Source organism: Lissotriton helveticus, chromosome 7 (genome assembly GCF_964261635.1).
Source record: "Lissotriton helveticus chromosome 7, aLisHel1.1, whole genome shotgun sequence".
Lineage (NCBI taxonomy): Eukaryota > Metazoa > Chordata > Amphibia > Caudata > Salamandridae > Lissotriton > Lissotriton helveticus.
The window spans coordinates 1,267,576,003-1,267,594,789 of record NC_136068.1 but is presented as its reverse complement, the minus strand read 5'-3'; the positions used below and the strand labels follow the sequence as shown (position 1 = coordinate 1,267,594,789).

Sequence of the window (18,787 nt, the reverse complement as noted above, 5' to 3'; positions counted from 1 at the left end):
ATTTCTCCTATCCTTAATTACCATGGCTCTATTTCCTCTTTTAAGATTTGCTAATATGCTTTCTCCCTTCTAGTCATATTGTACTGCAGGCTTTCCTGTGTATGGATAGGATGAGGCGTAACAGCCAGAGCCGCCGACATTGGAACTGGGGAACCAGTTTCAAGTCTAGGCATTGGTTCAACACCCTGGGCAAAACACTTCATCTCTCTGTGCCTACCAAAAATTAGAGTGTTCTTGTGTAATGTAACTGGTGCTCATGTAAAGCGCTCCAATGACTTTGGATCGAGTACGCCCTATATAAAACAGCATTACAAAAAAAAACTTCACTGTAATATTCCCATCTACCCCTGTGATGAAGATTTTGCGATAGGAATGCGATTCATAATTAAGTACAAAGGATATATGACAACAAACGGGGACGGTGTGAACTGCCGCAGCAGACGGGGGCCCAAAAAAAGTGAACTGCAGTGGCAGCAAAGGGGCGATGCATTAAAGAACAGCAGCATTGATGTGAGTGATGTGCAAGGGCACCACGAAAAGAGAGAATTTCGAGTACCACAAGGGAGCACCCCTAGAACCTCAACTCCCACAACCTTGACTTGCCAAAAGGTTTGCTAAATGCATATGATTCATCACCTCCTTCGAGAGGACTAAAACGTTTACTCTACTTAACGTTCATACATTTGACCGTGAAAAGTTAAAATCAATCAGAAATTATGTTATCCCTTCCATATTTAAATAGAGTCACAGTGAAATGTGAAAGTATGTATTTCTTTCATTTTGAAATTAGGGGCTTGGCCTTACTCTGATTTATGTTGTTTCTTACTTCATGTTAACAAAAAAAAAAATCTGTTTTTAAAAAGGGGGACCAGGAAAGATTATTCCCCCTTACCTACACATCTGGTTCACTTTTTTGGAAATGATTTGTTTAACTGGATGGATTTTCAAACAGGATTTACCAACTGTGCGTGTGACAACTACAACCTCTCTTTTTGGTGGTTACTCTATCTTACCACATATTCCTCACCTTTTAAATTTTCTCTGGAGTCAGACTGGATCAGGGGCGTTGTTAGCTGCTGTTCCCGTGCGCAGGTTGGTAGTGCTATTGACACTGCACTGCTTCCAGAAGTGACGCATGGCGCTGTAAGTCGGCTCCTCCACTGCGCGCTCACGCCAAGTTTCTTTTTCAATTCTTCTGAGCCAGGACTCGAGTCGGCGTACCACGCGGGTGGACGGCGTCCCCCCACTTATTTGACCGGGTGGACGCCGTCCCCCCTGCCAAACAGCTGGACTTCAGTCTTTGGCCTCTTTGGGACGATATCGGAGCGCACCTTTCGTGACGTCACTACCGGTGACAGCGTCCCCCCACTTCTCTTTTTAGGACTCGTGCCCTGTTCTGAGCCCTCAGACGCAATCGACTTTGACAGACTGCAAATATGACAGTGTGCCGAGGCTAACGCTGGAATCTTTTTAAAATGATAAAAGTCAGCTCCACAGAACAGGGAGGAGAGAGGACAGCGAGGAATTGGTTGTCCACTAGAAAGAGCATTACCTAAAGGTAAGTACATTGTAATTCTGTTAGATACTTCCAACCACAGAGTCCCCAACTTTTCATATGATACCAAAGCAGTGCCTCACAAAAGTTAGAGCATCTGAGGAGTGGACTCATTTCAGGGACCAGCAGACCGAGCAGGTAAAATATCCCTCCCTGCGGACTTGACTGTCTCAATAGAAATGCCTTATGACCATGTGCACATGCCCATGGAGGAGCCTGCCAGTTGTCGAACATTGGAACACCACTTGGCAATCCAGTATTGGTAGCGTTGGCTCCGGCGATATGAGCCTGAATTCACTAAGGTTATTTCCTCCTTCGCCAGGGCATAACACATGCTTATGCACAGGATGATCCTTCCAGGCAAGGTCTGCTTCTGAACTGCCATTCCATTACTGCATTGACAAAACCAATGAAAAGCGTCTTATTCTTAGTGCGGCCAATGGGATTAAACTAGTGAAGCCTTTCCTCCTCAGAAGGATACGGCAGAGAGATATAAGTGAGAAGAGTTATGGACTGTCCCAGGTGGAAGGGTGACACCCCTTGTAGTTGAAAGGAAGCATGAGTCCAAAGCACCAATTTGTCAGAAAATAAGGTTGTATATGGTGGATGCACTGACCGTGCCTGCAGTTCATTGACAGAGTAGACAGAAGTAATGGAAATGGGGAAAACAGTCTTAAGAGTCAACAGTGGAGGCTCCTCCGCTAAAGTGGAGCGCCGCCGCACTGCCTTGAAGCAGTACAAGAAAGGAAAAAATAAAATGATAACGCGGGGCTGCAGAGTAGGGGAAGAGTGGTAGCACCCCCCTAAGTGCGCATGACTGTTTGGCCAGCCAAACAATCATGCACACTTTCCCTGTTCTCCGTGCAGGCTGCATTACAGCCTGCATGGAGAACACGTCCTGGCCCCCAGTCCCTGGCTGAGCAACCAACCACGGTGCTCAGACCAATTACAACGCTGCATTGCAGCACTGTGAATGGTCAGGGGAGCCTGGGTGCTTACCAATCACAATGCTGCATTGCAGCATTGTTATTGGTCAGGGGAGCCTGGCTGCCTGCTTCATTTTAGATACGAGAAGAGACGACTGACGCAGCGGTAAGGTACGTTTTTCTAAAATATCCCCTTACCCTCCGCCCTCTCCCCCGCACCCCGCCACCCCCGATCCATGCTGGCAGCTACTGGTCAACAGCCTAAGAGTACAGCTGTGTAATAGGCTCCAAAGTATGCACATCAAGTTAAGGTCCTACAGTGGCATAAATAACGGGTGCAGGAGGAAATATATATCAGCCATTTGAGGAAATGTATCACAAGAGGTGACTCAGTCGATCAAACAGCATTTGTATAGAGCAGCACTGTCTGGGGTCCAGGAGTATCTGGGCACTGTGAGTGCAACGTCTCCAGCTCTTCCAATGTACAGATGCATAGGAGTTTTATTTTTTGGCTCCTAGTGAGTGAAGCTTATTTCCATCCCGTTCCTTATATGAATTACCGATACACATTTTTATGTTGTTCAATGTGAGTATTACCACAGAAGAATCTTTTCATCATCTTGTCCTATATATTTAAAGAATCCCTGAAACTGTGTTTTCTAAAATAAAAAGACAGTAACCTTCCTTTTTATAGACTCAGGAGAATTTCCATTCTGATCATCATTGCACATTGTTTCTACAAACAGAGAATTTAATATTGGTATGCATAAACTTGTCGATCAATCTTAATCCCAGATATTAATTATTTTGATAGCACATTTAGTTATATATTATTCACTTCAACTTTATTGCAAATATGGTGTAACAGCACGATGTGTCTGTTCTCGTTTTTATTAATTCACATATACTGTCACTTCAAACTGATTCACTTTCCTACTAATCTGAATTGTGATAAGCATGTAGCACTTTTTTTTGCAAATAAGGAATGCCAATCTGGCATTTGCTTTTTCTTTTTGCTATTTTGTTCTAATAAATATGTCTTCCCTCTTTTCCCCAGGCACCCGTGTCATTAACCTTTCAAGCTTTGGGTTGTTCTCCTTAGCTTATGTTACAACGTCTACAGTAGATAAAATTGTTATTCTCAATCATTGGTCTGTTTAAATTATTATTTGCATTTTTCTCTTATTTTCTTTCACTATGATCTATGTTTCTTCACATCGTTATAATATTGCAATCATGTTAAATATTCCTGTACTGCTGTATTACAATTACATCATTTTGTAATATTAATATTTTGGCCCTGGGTAAGCGACATGTCATCAAACGCGTGCTGGCCTATCGAGAATTTCAGATATTAATCATAAAAATCTATTTGACTCAATTTTTAACTATTAAGATTCATATTTAACCATTAGATTGACTTCAGACACAGTGTTCAGCCACACCCAGACAATCGTGGATTGCGTATGCAAGCACATTTCTGAATTCTTCAGGAACAGGATCTTGCTGAATATACACAGAGGACACGTGTATAACACTCTAGCATACACACAGTGTTAAGGAACCTCAATGCAAAACTGGAAGAGAAGAGATCCCTCTTATCAAATGAGTCAATGTGCTTTAATTACTGTCTGACAGAGCCATGGGAAAGTCATAGGAGTTCACCTTGCTAGTGGAAGGCTGAACCACCGAGCTCTCCGGGCTGTGTGCTGGGTCAGAAAGTCTGGGACCCCAGGAGTATGGATATGAGGCCTTGCAGACCAGGTCAATGCCTTTGCCAGAGCCTCATGAAAAGTTAGAAAGAGCACCAAACGTGCAGGCCCAGGCTACAATACCGTAGGAGATTTGCTTTGGTTGCAGCGCCTTTGCAGCTCTGTAGACTTCTATTGCAAAAGAGACCACACTCTACTCTGTAGGGGGACCCAGTGGGGAGTCCAATTCTGTCTCAAGAGAAGAATCTAGCCACTAGCATTTTACATACAGCCCGTCATCAGTATAAAGATGTGGAAAGGGTTCATATTGGCCTTCTGCTTGCGATGATCATTTTGGAGAATGAATCCGAGCCTAATAATGCCTTGATCCTTTGATAGTACTAGCTTGAAGGGTGAGAATTTCCCCTGACCAGAAGCTGTGTTTAATTATTCCTTGAAAACGCATTGGCTGAGATTGGGCCAATGACCGTTCCGGATTAAAAAAATGGCGTCTTGGTTGAATCTGGAATGGATTCTTTGAAAGCCATGACTAGAGCTGCAGGGGTTGGAACCGGCATTATCTTTGGCACAGATGTTGATGTGTGGGCTGGCTTGGAGCATGGTAAAGGGCCTAAAGGTATCAGTCAGCTCCAGCCCCCACCCCCACTTGCAGAACTCAGACTGGAGATCCCAGCAGATCCATGGGGCCCAAAGGTGCCCCAGAGGGACCTAGAATCGTGCTAACAGCATGGCCTCTTTTAATGCGTCGACTTGCTGCAGGGACTATGACACCAGGGGAAGCTTGGGACAAGTCAGACCAGAGTAGGATTGGGCTCCAAGTCGAAGACTAGGGCAGAGTCTGATCCTTTGAGTGCGGACTGCATGGCTTCTCCCTAGAATTGAAGTGATGGAAAGAGAATAATGCCATTTAAACTTCCCATGTTCATGGCAAGACTTTCAACTTAGTTTTCTATCTTCCCAATGATGTGACTTGGAGAGGGATCGGGACCTAGAGCGGGAACAGGGCCAAAACTTGGAGCAGGCCCAAGAAGTGGGTCACAAGCTGCCTCGTTTCTTGAAGTTGGCAACATACAGTTTTGCCTTGCTCTCCCTCATGGTCTTCAAGTGCATCAGAGAGCATTCATATTAGGATCTCAAACCATTTTTAGACCCTAGATAACACACACAATGTTGTGCAGGTTCGGAGAGACATTTTCCTAGCACAATGTCATCAAAAAATAGAATTTCAGGGTTGATACGATAACAAACATTTTGGCAGAGTTGCTCCAGATCCATGTCGAAGGGCAAGGAAAGAAAGGAATTTATGTCGGCGAGCAGGGGTGGCGTTTATACATGGCTCTGTGCCATCACATCCAGAGGCAATACAATGAGAGTCCAATGGCTCCACTTATTGACAAGTGGGAGCATTTGCTAAAAAAAAATTCTCAAATGTTTGGTTTTCATTAGTCATACGCAATAAAAGGCATGACCTATCCTATATTTGGCAAAGCAATATTTTACAATGAAAAAATCCTTACAAAATCTGATGTGTTTTAAAGCAGAGTACAGGTTTTGGGTTTATTCGTTGTATTTTAACTGCTACTGTTGTTTTTTTATTAATTTGAATTGATGAAATGATGTATATTTTTTAAAACAAAAATAGGTTAGAAGGAAAGGAGTAGTTTCTGTTCTGTAGTAGGGGTATATCTGTTATAGTCATAATCTAGTAAATAGTCCCGCCATGTGCGTGGACCCTGGAGAAATCAAAAATAATCTCTTCAAGTGTCGAAAAATGCAGACCTGCACAGACACTTAAGAGAGAATTAAAGACAGATAATGCAGCCTATAACACAGGCTACACTGTCCAGTACTTCAACTAGAAATTCCACCAAAACAGCAAAGCCTGTACAGATTTCCCTTGCTTCAGCAGCAAAAACCCTCTGGAATGATAGAGAGGAGGATCTGGACAGACAAGCCCCATAGGCTGCCATTATGGGGCTCAGAACAGGATACTGTGCCTTTAAGAGAACTTTCCAGAACTTCACAGTATCCCAGAATGCACTGCAGGTCCCTTTTACTTTCAGTTCTTTTTGAAGGCGTAGCACGCCAGACCTGTAGCATTCCTTACATGAATATCTCTCTCCACCGGGGAGGAGGGCGGGCGCTTATGACTATAACAGAGATACCCCTACTACAGAACTGGAGTTACAGGACAGAAACTACTCCTTCTGTAGTAGGGGATCTCTGTGTATAGTCATAATCTAGTGAATAGAATGGCAAGCCCATCCCCACACCAAAGTGGCGGTGGAGAAACGAGAAATAACACCACTATTGTGCGAACAGATTTCGCAGCGAAGCCTGCCCAACCTGAGCGTCTGCTCTGGCATCAGTGTCCAGGCAGTAATGCTTAGCAAAGGTATGAACCGACTTCCAAGTGGCCGCCTTGCAGATTTCTGCAATTGGAACATTACGGAGCAAAGCAGTCGTGGCAGCTTTGCCCCTGGTGGAATGAGCCTTAGGTTTACCCCCTAAGGTCTTATTAGCTTTTTGGTAACACAATTGTATGCAGGACACAATCCACCTCGAGATGGACTGCTTAGAGGTAGCAAGACCTGTCCTGACTGATCCATAATTGATAAACAATTGGTTCGACCTACCAATATCTTTGGTTTTATCCAGATAAAATTTCAACACCCTCCGAACATCCAGGGAATGTAAAGACCTTTCTGCTGGAGATGAAGGATTCTGAAAAAACGTAGGCAAAGTTATAGTCTGGTTGACATGAAAATCAGAAATAACCTTGGGAAGAAACTTAGGGTGAGTACGCATAACAACCTTAGCAACATGAAATACAGTATAAGGTTCTTGGCAACACAACGCCTGAATTTCACTCACCCTGCGGGCCGATGTAATGGCCACGAGGAACGCCGCCTTCCAGGACAGGTGCTGCAACGAAGCATTATGAATAGGTTCAAAAGGCTCCTTCATCAACCTGGACAGCACCACATTCAGTTCCCGCGAAGGAAGCCTGACAGGAGGAAACACTTTCTTCAAGCCTTCCAAAAAGTCTTTGATCACAGGGATCTGGAAGAAGGAAGTCTGTGAAGGGCATTTCCTGTAGGCAGTCAATGCAGCCAGATGGACCTTAATGGAATGGACATTAAGGCCAGACTGCGCCAGATGTAGAAGGTATGGAAGGATGACATCTTCCTTACATGTCGTGGGGGTCATAGTTCTTGGACTTGCACCAGATACAAAACCTCTTCCACTTGTAAGCATAAGAAGTCCTAGTGGAAGGTCGCTTAGCCTCCTTCAGTATGTCCATGCAATCTTCTGGGAGATTAAGATGGCCATATTGCACTATCTCAGAAGCCATGCCGCCAAACTCAAAGACGAGAGGTTGGGGTGCAACATCAGCCCCCCGAACTTTGTGAGAAGGTCCGGCCTCCACGGCAACTTCATGTGAGGAAGGAGAGACCGGTGAAGCAGGTCCGTGAACCACCACTGCCTGGGCCATTCCGGGGCAATCAGTATCATCCGCGCCCTGGACTGGGACAGCTTGATGAGAACCGTCGGAATCAGGGGAATGGGTGGAAGAGCGTACAGAAAGCTGTTCGACCAGTTGATCCATAACGCATTCCCCAGCGTCCCCGGCTGGTAGTACCTGGAGGCGAAGTCTCTGCATTTGCTGTTTACTGCGGTGGCGAACAGATCTACGTCTGGAGTTCCCCACCTTGCGAAGACTTCTCTTGGTACTTCGTCGTTTATGACCCATTCGTGGTTTTCCTGAATCAGTCTGCTCAGTGCGTCTGCCTGAACATTCTGCACACCTGGCAGATGGGTGGCTGTTATCGTCAGTCCTCGGGCCAGAAGCCAGTGCCAGATCGCCTGCACCTCCTGCGACAGGGTGCGTGATCTCGAGCCCCCCGCTTGTTGAGGTAATACATCGTGGTCGTATTGTCCGTCTGTACAAGCAAAGAGTTGGTCTGGAAGAACGGGTGAAAGGCCTTCAGTGCCAAGTGAACAGCTCTGAGTTCCAGGAAATTGATGTGGTACGTGGACTCCGTCGGGGACCACGTCCCTTGAATCTGTAGATCTCCGGAGTGCGCTCCCCAGCCCTGGAGAGAAGCATCCGTCACGATAGTCTGAGTGGGAATGTCCTTGTGGAAGGGAACCCCTCTGAGGAGATTCTCTGCTGAACACCACCACTTCAGAGACTGAAGAGCATGCAGAGAGAGTTGTATCTTGTCGTCCCAAGATCCTCTCCTCTGTTCCCACTGATCCTCCAAGCACTCCTGCAGTGGTCTCATGTTTAGCCGCGCATGTGGCGTCAGAAAGATACAAGAGGCCATCGATCCCAGTAGAGAAGACACCGTCCTCACTGTTGTAGAAGGAGTGGTCAGAAGAGCCTGAGCCTTCCGAAGAAGTGATAATCGTCGCTCCTCCGAAGGAGACACGCTTGCTGACCTCGTATCGATGGTGGCCCCCAAGTACTGAATGCACAGGACCGGAGTCGGGACAGACTTGGACATGTTGATGTGCAACCCCAGCTTGTTCAAAAGAACGCACGTCTTCTGGAAGTGTGCTTGAGCTTCCGAGAAGGAGGAGGCCTTGATCAACCAATCGTCCAGTTACGGGTAGACAAACACCTTGTTCTTCCTCAGGTGTGCCGCTACCACTGCCATGCACTTAGAGAAAGTCCTGGGCGCAGACTTCAGCCCGAACTGAAGTACTGTGTACTGATAGTGATTGGTGCCGACTTGAAATCGCAGGAACTTCCTGTGTTTGTGTGCAATGGGCACATGGAAGTATGCATCCTGTAGGTCTATTGCACATAGCCAGTCTCCCTGTTGCAACTGAGGATAAATCTGATGCAACAACAGCATGCGAAACTTCTCTCTGCGAACCCATTTGTTCGCCTGTCGCAAGTCCAGAATGGGCCTGAACTCGTTCTTGTCCTTCTTACGGACCAGAAAGAACCGGGAGTACAGACCTCTTCCTCTTTGAGACAGAGGTACGTCTTCTATCGTCCTTTTCCTTAACAGGATATCGGCATCCGCCTGGAGCTCGCGCAGTTGATACTACGAGCTGACCGGAGGAATCGATGGAGGAGGGCTGGTGAACCGAAGTCTGTAACCATTGCAAACAATATTCAGCACCCACTTGTCCTGAGTAATTTTTCTCCACTCTACCAGAAAAAATTGAACGCTTCCCCCACCGGAGCGGGTAACGGATGAAGGGGAAGTAACCGCTCAGGGTCGAGACCCGGCCGGTCCTTTGTTAGCTGTAGAGGACTGCTGTCCACCTCTACCCTTCTGGCGCTTCTGGAAGGGTCTCCGGAACTGCTGCTGTTGTTGCTGCTGCTGTCCCGAAGACTGTCCTCGCCCTCTGCCCTGCGCACCGAACTGTCTCTGGAACGGTCGGTAGGGCTTCTTTTCTTTGGGCTTCTCCAAGCCCACTGCAGTCAGGGTCTCTGCCTCCGCCTTCATGCAGGCCATCTCATCATCGGCATGTTTTCCGAACAGAGTCTCTCCTGAAAACGGCAGATTGGCCACCCGCTGCTGGGCCTCCGGCTTGAGTGACGTTAGCCTGAGCCAAGCATGACGGCGCTGGTTAATCCCATGACAGTAACCATGGGCCCCCAAGAGAGAGATATCCGCAGCCGCGCTGATGACCTGGTTTGAAACCAGCATCCCTTCCTTAAGGATCTCTAGGAAGTCCTCCCTCTTGGCCCGTGGCAGAAGCTCCGTGAACTGTTGCAGGGAATCCCACAGGGCACGGTCGTACCGCACCAGCAAGGCCGAATCACTGGAGGCTTTCATGATAGTGGAAGCAGTCCCACAAGCCTTCCTCCCAGCCGAGTCGATCCATCGGCTTTCCTTGTCAGGCAGTACGGTGGAGGACGGGGAGGTGGAGTGTAACTTCCTGGCCGCCGTCACTATAACGGAATCGGGTACTGGATCCATTCTCAGGAATGCCGGGTCCGAATCCGGGGCCCTGTACTTCTTCAGAAGTCGGGAGGGAGCGGCCTTTACCACCGCTGGCGTAAGGAACAGCTCCTCCGCAGGTTCCACCAAACCTGGCACTAGTGGCAGCAAAGGGCGAGACAGATGCTTCTTGTGAAGTGTCTCAAATATCACGGACGTCGTAGGTATAGGAGCCGTCACCGTGATGCCCAACTTTGTCGCCCCCCTCAGGAGAACCTCCTGGAACGTGCTGATGTCATCCACCGGAGACACCCTTGTCCCCGGGGAATCCGACAAGGTCGGCGAATAGGATCGTGTCCTGGAGGACTCCGTGCGGGACCTGGATCCCCGCCTCCTATGGCGGCGTCTAGATCTAGTGGAGGATCTGCGCCGACTCCTAGACCTTCCTCTCCGACCGGAGCGTGATCTTCACTTCCTAGGCCTCGGGCGATCCGCCGGTTCCACCGGCGCGGGCGTCTTAGGTTTGGCCGGGGCCTGCGGCTTAGGAGCCCCCTTGGGAGGGGTCGGAAACCTGGGCAATGAAAACGACCTCGGAAGAACCGGAGGAGGCTTCAGTGGTACCTGAGGTGGAGGCACGGCTTGCGGAAGCGGAGGCAACGGAGGCAGGGTAGGAGCCCTCGCAGAGGGACCCCTCGGCAATGGCGGCGAAGGCGTATACACCTCGGAATACACAGAGCCTGGTGATCCACCACCAGCCTGGGGCGTCGGAGAGCCTCCCATGGCATCAGGCCTCTTCTCCCGCTTCTTCGACGTCGAAGAACGGTGACCAGACGGCGAGCGTCGGCCCCTCGACGTCGAGCGTCTCTTCCTCGGCGTCGACCGTCTTCCATGCCTCGACGTCGACTTCGTACGCCTCGACGTCAATCTCTCGTGCCTCGACGGCGACCTCTTGCGCCTCGACGGCGACCTCGACGGCGACCGCCTCGACGGCGACCTCTTCCGCTTCGACGGCGGACCACTCCTCGACGACGAGGATCCCCTCGACGACTATGTTCTCCTCCTCTTCGCCGACGGCGAACGGCGGTGTCGCTTCGACGGCGAGCGCCGACGCCGGGCCCTTCGACGTCGATCACTCGACGTCGACGAGGATGACGTTGAAATCGTCACCGGAGACTTCGACGGCGGTCTGTGTACATCCCTCGACGTCGAGCGCCGACGACGCTTCGCCCCAGAGCCCTGGGCGGACGGGGAACAGACCGTAGTCATCCCTCTCGACGTCGTGGTCGCTGCAATCGACCCACACGGAGAGTGGGCACGCTTGCTGGTCTTCCTGCCTCTGGGGAGCCCCCCAGAGGCCTCAGCATGGGCAGAAGGAGCCCCTCCAGACCCACCTTGCGCCTTCAGCCGTCTTTCCTCGAGTCCCTGAAGCCTGATCTTCTGTCTGTCCTTCAGGGTCCTGACAGAGAAGCCTTGACAAATCTCACACTCCTCTGGGACATGGGAAGAGGGAAGGCAGAGGATACACACCTCATGGGGATCTGATTTGGCCTTCTTCCTGGAGCACTCCGGGCATTTGTCAAATAATGCAGGCATATTTGACATCAAAAGGGAGCAAAAACCAAGAAGAACAGACCCAAAGTACTTTAGAAGCACTCAAAACGAAATTAATAGTGACAAATCACCAAGAAACCCTTGAAAAAGGGAGAGCTCAATGCTCCAGGGTCCTGCTTGCAGGAGCCGGAAAAAAGAACTGAAAGTAAAAGGGACCTGCAGTGCATTCTGGGATACTGTGAAGTTCTGGAAAGTTCTCTTAAAGGCACAGTATCCTGTTCTGAGCCACATAATGGCAGCCTATGGGGCTTGTCTGTCCAGATCCTCCTCTCTATCATTCCAGAGGGTTTTTGCTGCTGAAGAAAGGGAAATCTGTACAGGCTTTGCTGTTTTGTGGATTTTTTTGGTGGAATTTCTAGTTGAAGTACTGGACAGAGTAGCCTGTGTTATAGGCTGCAGTATCTGTCTTTAATTCTCTCTTAAATGTCTGTGCAGGTCTGCATTTTTCGACACTTGAAGAGATTATTTTTGATTGCTCCGGGGTCCACGCACATGGGCGGGACTATTCACTAGATTATGACTATACACAGAGATCCCCTACTACAGAAGACTAGTTATTCATTGTAAATGTCAGTAAATGGTCAGTCATAGGTGTGGAATGGACCGCTGGTTTTTGGGCTAATTAAGCACAGGGAGACTAGATTTTAGTAGACCAAAACTAAAGAGGGTAATGTCTCTGTACAGCACTGAAGCAACAGCCTACACTGCTTCAAGTGCTGTGCAAGGAGGGGGAAGAAGGATCACAAGAGATCAAGCGCGGAGCACAGCATTCTCACCAGTCAGCTTCAATAACCACATAATAAAGTCAATGGCTATGATGTCAAAGCTCCAAGAGGACACTGATCAGTACCAAAGACTTTGCATGAAAGAACTAAAATCAGCAGCAAAAATGAATATACCGCTGTGCTTCCAGCTGGATTATAAAAGCAAGGGAAGGGATAGGGTAGGCGAGAGGATGAAATGATGGCTCAGGCAAGAGTCGGCCCTAGCCACCATGTTGCAGATGTAGGTAAGTAAAATGATATGCTCCACTTCAGCGCAGAACAAGCATTGTGCTGCTGACCTTGAACATGAGGATGCAGGATCTGGACCGCCTGGACACTGGCAGACATGTTGGCCCAAACTGATACTGGGTAGGTACGTAGTCAACCATCATTTTCACAAGTATTTTAGAAAGACAAAGCATCTTTCCTTCATCATTTATTTACTTTCACTTTGCATGAAGATTGGCAGGTAGTATCGAAGAAAAATAAGTTTTTCTTTCTCAAGGCTTGTCTAGCTGCAGCTGCAAACACCATGCTACTTAAATGCTAAATAAAGGGGAGCTGTGCGGTGTACACGTGTTGCTAGATCTGTCCATCTTCTGGATCTGCTTTGCTTACCCATCACGGTCTTTACCTCCGTGCTACAGAGGGCAAGGTTTAAAGATGAACTAGGAAATGTATTGATTGCATCCTGGCTGGAAGGAAAACACTTTGCCAGTTTCAAGAACATGTCTTTTCTCTGCTGATTAATTGTTAATTAGCCCCTGGGAGTGAAAAACGAAGGTGGTGTACACGAGAACATTTACTGTGCAGTGACAAATTGCAGGCATTAGCGGATGTCAAGGAGGCCACGGAAACACAGAAACCTGGAGACAGAGTGATCTAAGGGAATGCAGATTAAGTACATATGTGCACCCGCCATCTGGGTGACCGGCCGGACAGATCAACCAGATGGATCATAGCGGAATTGACTCTTGGGGCCTATGGAAGAAACCAACATCAAATGCCGAAAGTAGACTTCTGTCTCTAAAGGTCTGGCAAACAAAGACAACAGGTGGAACTTACAAAAATTTGTAGCTCACTGCAAAATGTTATGTTACGTTTCATTGTGCACTGGTACAATTGTATGGCACCGTAGCATTGTAAGAGAATCGCATATTGGGTTAGGTTCCCTTAGGTGTAAATAAGAAATGTACTGCCGCATGCATCAAAAGAAGGTTTTGCGATTACCAAACAGCGATTAAGGAATTGCTATTTGGTAATTGCAAATCCTTATGCATGTTGAAATCGCATAAAATTTTGAGATTCCTAAACATTAGCTAATAGCGAATCGAGAATTACGAATCGCTATTAGGTAATGTCACTCCATTCATTCCTATGGGCCTCTAGGCCCGTAGGAATGAATCGGAATGCATTTGCAAATTGCGATTACCAAATTGGTAATCGCAAATTGCAAATGCAATTCCAAGGGTGCCAGGGGGCCTAAGGCCCCCCGATGCACCCCCCAAAAAAGGTAAGTGCGCACATGGGGCGCGCACACACATGTCCTGAGAGCCTGTGTGTGCGGCACATGTCACTTTGAAAAATGCACTTTTGCGCATTTTTCAAAGAATGCGCAAATTACCATCAACTTGAAGTTGATGGTAAATAGCGTTTCCTAAATGTGCAGTTTGCATTTAGGCAACACGTGATGCATCGCCTTTAGACAATCACAAATTGCAATTCCCTAAATGCATTTGTAATATAGGTAATCGCAAAAATTGCGATTACATAATTTGCAAATGGAAATGGGTTCATGCATCAGAAAAGGCCTTTTTCCGGTCGCAAATGAGCCTATTCTCAGATTCAGCACTTTTGCGACCAGAAAAAAGGTTGATGCATATGGCCCTTAATTCACAGAGAGCTTTGCTCTGTGAGGTGTAGCCCAGAATATCTTGATTCATGTTATAGCTTGGGGATGATGCAAACTGATGATCGGCACATATAAATGTATCTTTACACATTCTCAGAAAGTGATTGTGAACTTACTTCCAATGTGGTTAACTTTGAAGCCTTGACTAATAACGCTAAAATCTTCTGCGGGGCAAATGAAAGCTTTCATAACTGAGCTGCATCCTTTGGTCTGCTGCTTTTTATTATTTCATAGTAAACCTGACCAATGCTAAAAAATACAGTCATCGTTTCTGTATTTTACTAAAGGAATGGTGACCGATAGAAGAAGTCGCTGATAACATTTGGAAGAGGTGTGGTGCCAAATTTGACAGTGTGAGCAAAGCAAACAAGTGTAACTGATCCAAGGCAGTATTGAGGATGGATCTAACCCCCCGAGAGATTTTTTTTTTAATACAGGGGGTAAAATGGTGCATTATGCACCACTCGTAAAAAAAAGTTAGCTGAAAGGCATTGGTTTAAAAGGTAATTTGATGAGATACTTTTGAAATATGTGATCACTTGGAAGTATTTCTTGCATCAGTCCTCAGAAGCGACATGTGTCACTACAAGCAGGGAGCCTGCAGGAATATGAAATGGTGCATGTACCCAGCGGAAACAATACAGCTAGACCCCAAGGTGACTTTCTGAAATATTATCTATGATGACATTATATGCAAACAATGCATATATGTATGACAAAAACCCAAATACTATGCGGAGGAGCAGACTATCTTGAAGAGAGATGACCGGCATGAAAGGAGAGATTCCGAGGGAGCATGTGCTTAATGTGACCTGTTTCCCCGACTGCTTTCAGTGAACGCTGCTGGCCTCAAGTGTATTTGTGCAGAAATCACAACAGTTTTATTTTTAATCTAAATTTGTTGGTCCAGGCAGGCAACCCAGCACTCCACTAGGGTCTGTCCCCCTGCCTCTGAGGCGCAGTCGGCTACCTTAAAAGAGCCTTTAAGGAGCAGTATCTGGAGGGATGAGATGCTGCTTGGCCAGCCAGGCACATTTCAATTCACTAGGCATCAGCAGTAGCTTGCCTGTCACCCAAAGAAATATATGCTAAAGTAGGTTCTGTCGGGAGAAGAATAATTACTTTAAACTTATCATAAATATTTATGCATGAAGAAAGAAGAACACACCTAGTTTAGCATATATTTCAGATACCCAGGTTCTGAGGGTCACTGGGTAACTCCATTACGCTTGATGTCACACAAAGAGGCCACGCCTGCCTCCTTTCATAAGCTAAGCTGCAACCTAGAGTTTGCCGACCTGTAACTAAAAGGGACAGGATATTTGCTCACCTATATGGCATGATGAAGTGAAGCTTTTGGGTCTCCATGACCAGTTTGCGGAATAAAGCAAAAAGACCAGTTTGGTGCAGCTGTTTTAAGGTCTTCTTTGCCTTTTACAGTGACCTAATCTACACCAGTATATATACAAGGTTGTTGAAAGAAAGAACCAAAAACATCTAGTTCATAGTATTTAAAAATGATAACATCTGCACTATTTATACAGCACATAATCCAGTTAAAAAGTAAATGCAACCTTTCAACATCTCTAAATATCATCAGCAGAGCTGTAATTCTTTCTACGGTTTCTATCAACCCTTCTTCGTACCAACACTAATGGTACTCAACCAACCTGGACTTCAAAACACTAGTGAAAACTGACAAACTTCCTCTGAAACCATCCAATTCTGTAGCGTTATTGTGCAGGCTCTAAAATACGTGTCTTATGATAGTGATGAAATCTCTTCTCCAGACTTCATAAAATATCGAAGAGACACTCTTCCTGGCTGCTGAGCAGCCTTGCAAATCATCAACAGGTTTGGCCTACATTAGACACAAAGGGAAGATACAAAGTGCACGCTCTCTTGGCTGTTCCTATGCTGCTTTGCAGATCGCACGAAGGTGTATGCGGGCGCTCTGTCGTAGCTGGTGACTTACTTTCTATACCTACAGAAGGTACAAGAGCACTGACCATTAACGTACCATATACAAACACACAGAGCATTTAGCCTTTGATGGCGACTTCCCATTCATACATTTAGAAGATCCCTGACATCTGGGCAGTGTCTAAGCGTACAAATCCTCACTAGTCCTTGACCTTCAGTCACCGATATTTGTCTGTTTCTCTTTCCCTCTCTTTTTTCAGTCACCGATATTTGTCTGTTTCTCTTTCCCTCTCTTTTTCACCTTTTGTGTCTCAACTGTGCTACAATCTTTCCTTAGTCGAAACTCGTGAAACCTATCATAGCTTGTCTCTACCTTGCATAGCATATGGTAGGGCACACAGGCACCTATACCTTGCATAGCATATGGTAGGACACACAGACATCCAAAATCCACATTACAAAAATATGTAGAGTTAAAGAACTGTGCCATGCCAAGTCTCAATATTCCTTCTTCAAGGATTACAGCTGGATCTTCTTTCCCACGAGTTAAACATATATTGCCAATGAACCAGGACATGAATCAGAACTGGAGAAGAAAGTACTCACCAATCCACCTCATCAAAGAAGTCATGATCTGCAGATACTTTGTCTTTTGAACATTGAAGAAGGTGAACGGGCCAAGAAGCAGAGTAAATGAAATCTGTAAAAGAGGAACATCAGGCTCTAATGAAGAAATCAGAATTCCTTACTCGGACGAGGAATAAAATATATAGGAAGAGCATGCAGAAAGCAATCACAGTCACCAAGAATGGGACTCAAACTCAACCCTATAATATCATGCAGAAGAGCAACAATAGGGAACGGAAGAAGGTCTGCAAACCAGACCCTAGGCATGAAGCAGGAGGTCTAGATTCCAAACCTTTAGAATAGGCACTGTAAGTGTATAGTTCTAGATACACTGAACCAAACTGAACAATTAGTGAGGATCTAGAGATCCTTTGGTTGCTGTTATTTTATTTATTGCATATACCTTTAATGCAGTACTTTTACAATAATTTAAGCAGCAAAAGGAAAAGGCCAGTACCTACACAGGTAAATATTACTTACAAATAATTATTTTAAACATTCATTATAAAATACTTTCACTTTCCACATTGTAAAACTTCCTTAAGAAATGTTACTGCTTTGGGGGGTATTTCACAATAGAAATAACCAATTCTAAACACCACAGTGCACATTTCCATTTTCATTGATTTATTAAAAGGCAGGAGTAAGTAAGCGCAATAATAATTATTGCCCAAACCATTGGACTTTTCAATCTATGGAACTTGCCAACTGGTAATTGTGCAACACAGAATTACTTCCCAAAGGCCTTGGACCAATGATGAAGTGTAACGATGTATACGAACCATCAAAATAATAAAGTGTTTCTGCAAACTGAAATATGGCAACTTTGGAGAGAGCAAACGGTCTATGAATGCTGCACTATACAATACACACACACACTTCTAAATAACAGCATAAGATTCTGCACAACAGTCCGCACACATGAAGACATGAAATCTGAAAACTCCACAATAAGTTTTCCCATACTTCACACTACAAGTGCAAAGGCAAAGACATAGTTTTGACGAAGTCAAGAAGGCACTGATGGCCAAAGAACTGAAATACAGGATGTTGTTTGAGTGATTGCAGAGGGCAAGTCTTGGCACTCTAACACATCCAAGGATGCCTTGAAGTGGCTGGAGGACTGGCATACCCCTGGCCAGCAGAGAAATCACAGACTAGACAAGCCCGGTGATGAGTGGCCAGATCTACTGGAAAAGCAGTCGGGTCAGGGGGGGGGGGGGGGCCTGGAATAACGCGCACAGGTACTGAGCAGGTGCCTGACCAGACAGCTGGGATACCCATGACACCGAAGGCCAAGATGGCTTACACTCCTGAGACAGCCCACATGCTGGCGCCTGGGATGGGCACAGACTATGGGGTCTCATGCCTTATTCTCCTTTGCAACACCTCGAGGTGAGGGTACCAGGTGGCCTGGCTTAGTGTGAACTTAGAAGTAGAGGCATTGACAACTCATGGCTTTATTTGGGATATTATAATTCGTTAATACTTTTTCTGTTTTCTTGTAGGCAGCCTTAGCCCACCAGTACTGTGACTAAAGAAGTGTTGTGGTGACAGACACTTTGCATAGTGGGGCGGTGGGCAGTTCTAAGTCTACGTTGCAAGTTAGCTGGGAGGGCTGTTATGAGAAAAGGGATTTTTTTTTTTTTAGAGGTTTATATAGCGCGAACTATGCCCGAAGATATTGGGTATCAGAGCGCTTTAAATAGCACCAGTTTCGTTACACAAGGACACGTTCATTGTTTTTTTTGTATTTCTTTTTTTTTTTTAAGGCATAGGAAAATTAAGTGATTTGCCCGGAATCACAGGATGTACATCCTCTCCCCAATTATGTTCTCAAATTTTTTTTGT

General features: G+C 46.3%; 1 protein-coding gene across 1 annotated transcript in view; it reads right to left on the bottom strand.

The window, feature by feature from the left end:
- The window catches only part of SLC38A12 (solute carrier family 38 member 12), a 598,547-nt gene that overhangs the window by 143,942 nt on the left and 435,818 nt on the right, over positions 1-18,787 (bottom strand). Inside the window, exon 9 of the mRNA XM_078654475.1 lies at positions 16,916-17,009. Coding sequence (XP_078510601.1) covers positions 16,916-17,009 — 94 coding nt within the window. The remainder of the gene's footprint in view (positions 1-16,915; positions 17,010-18,787) is intronic.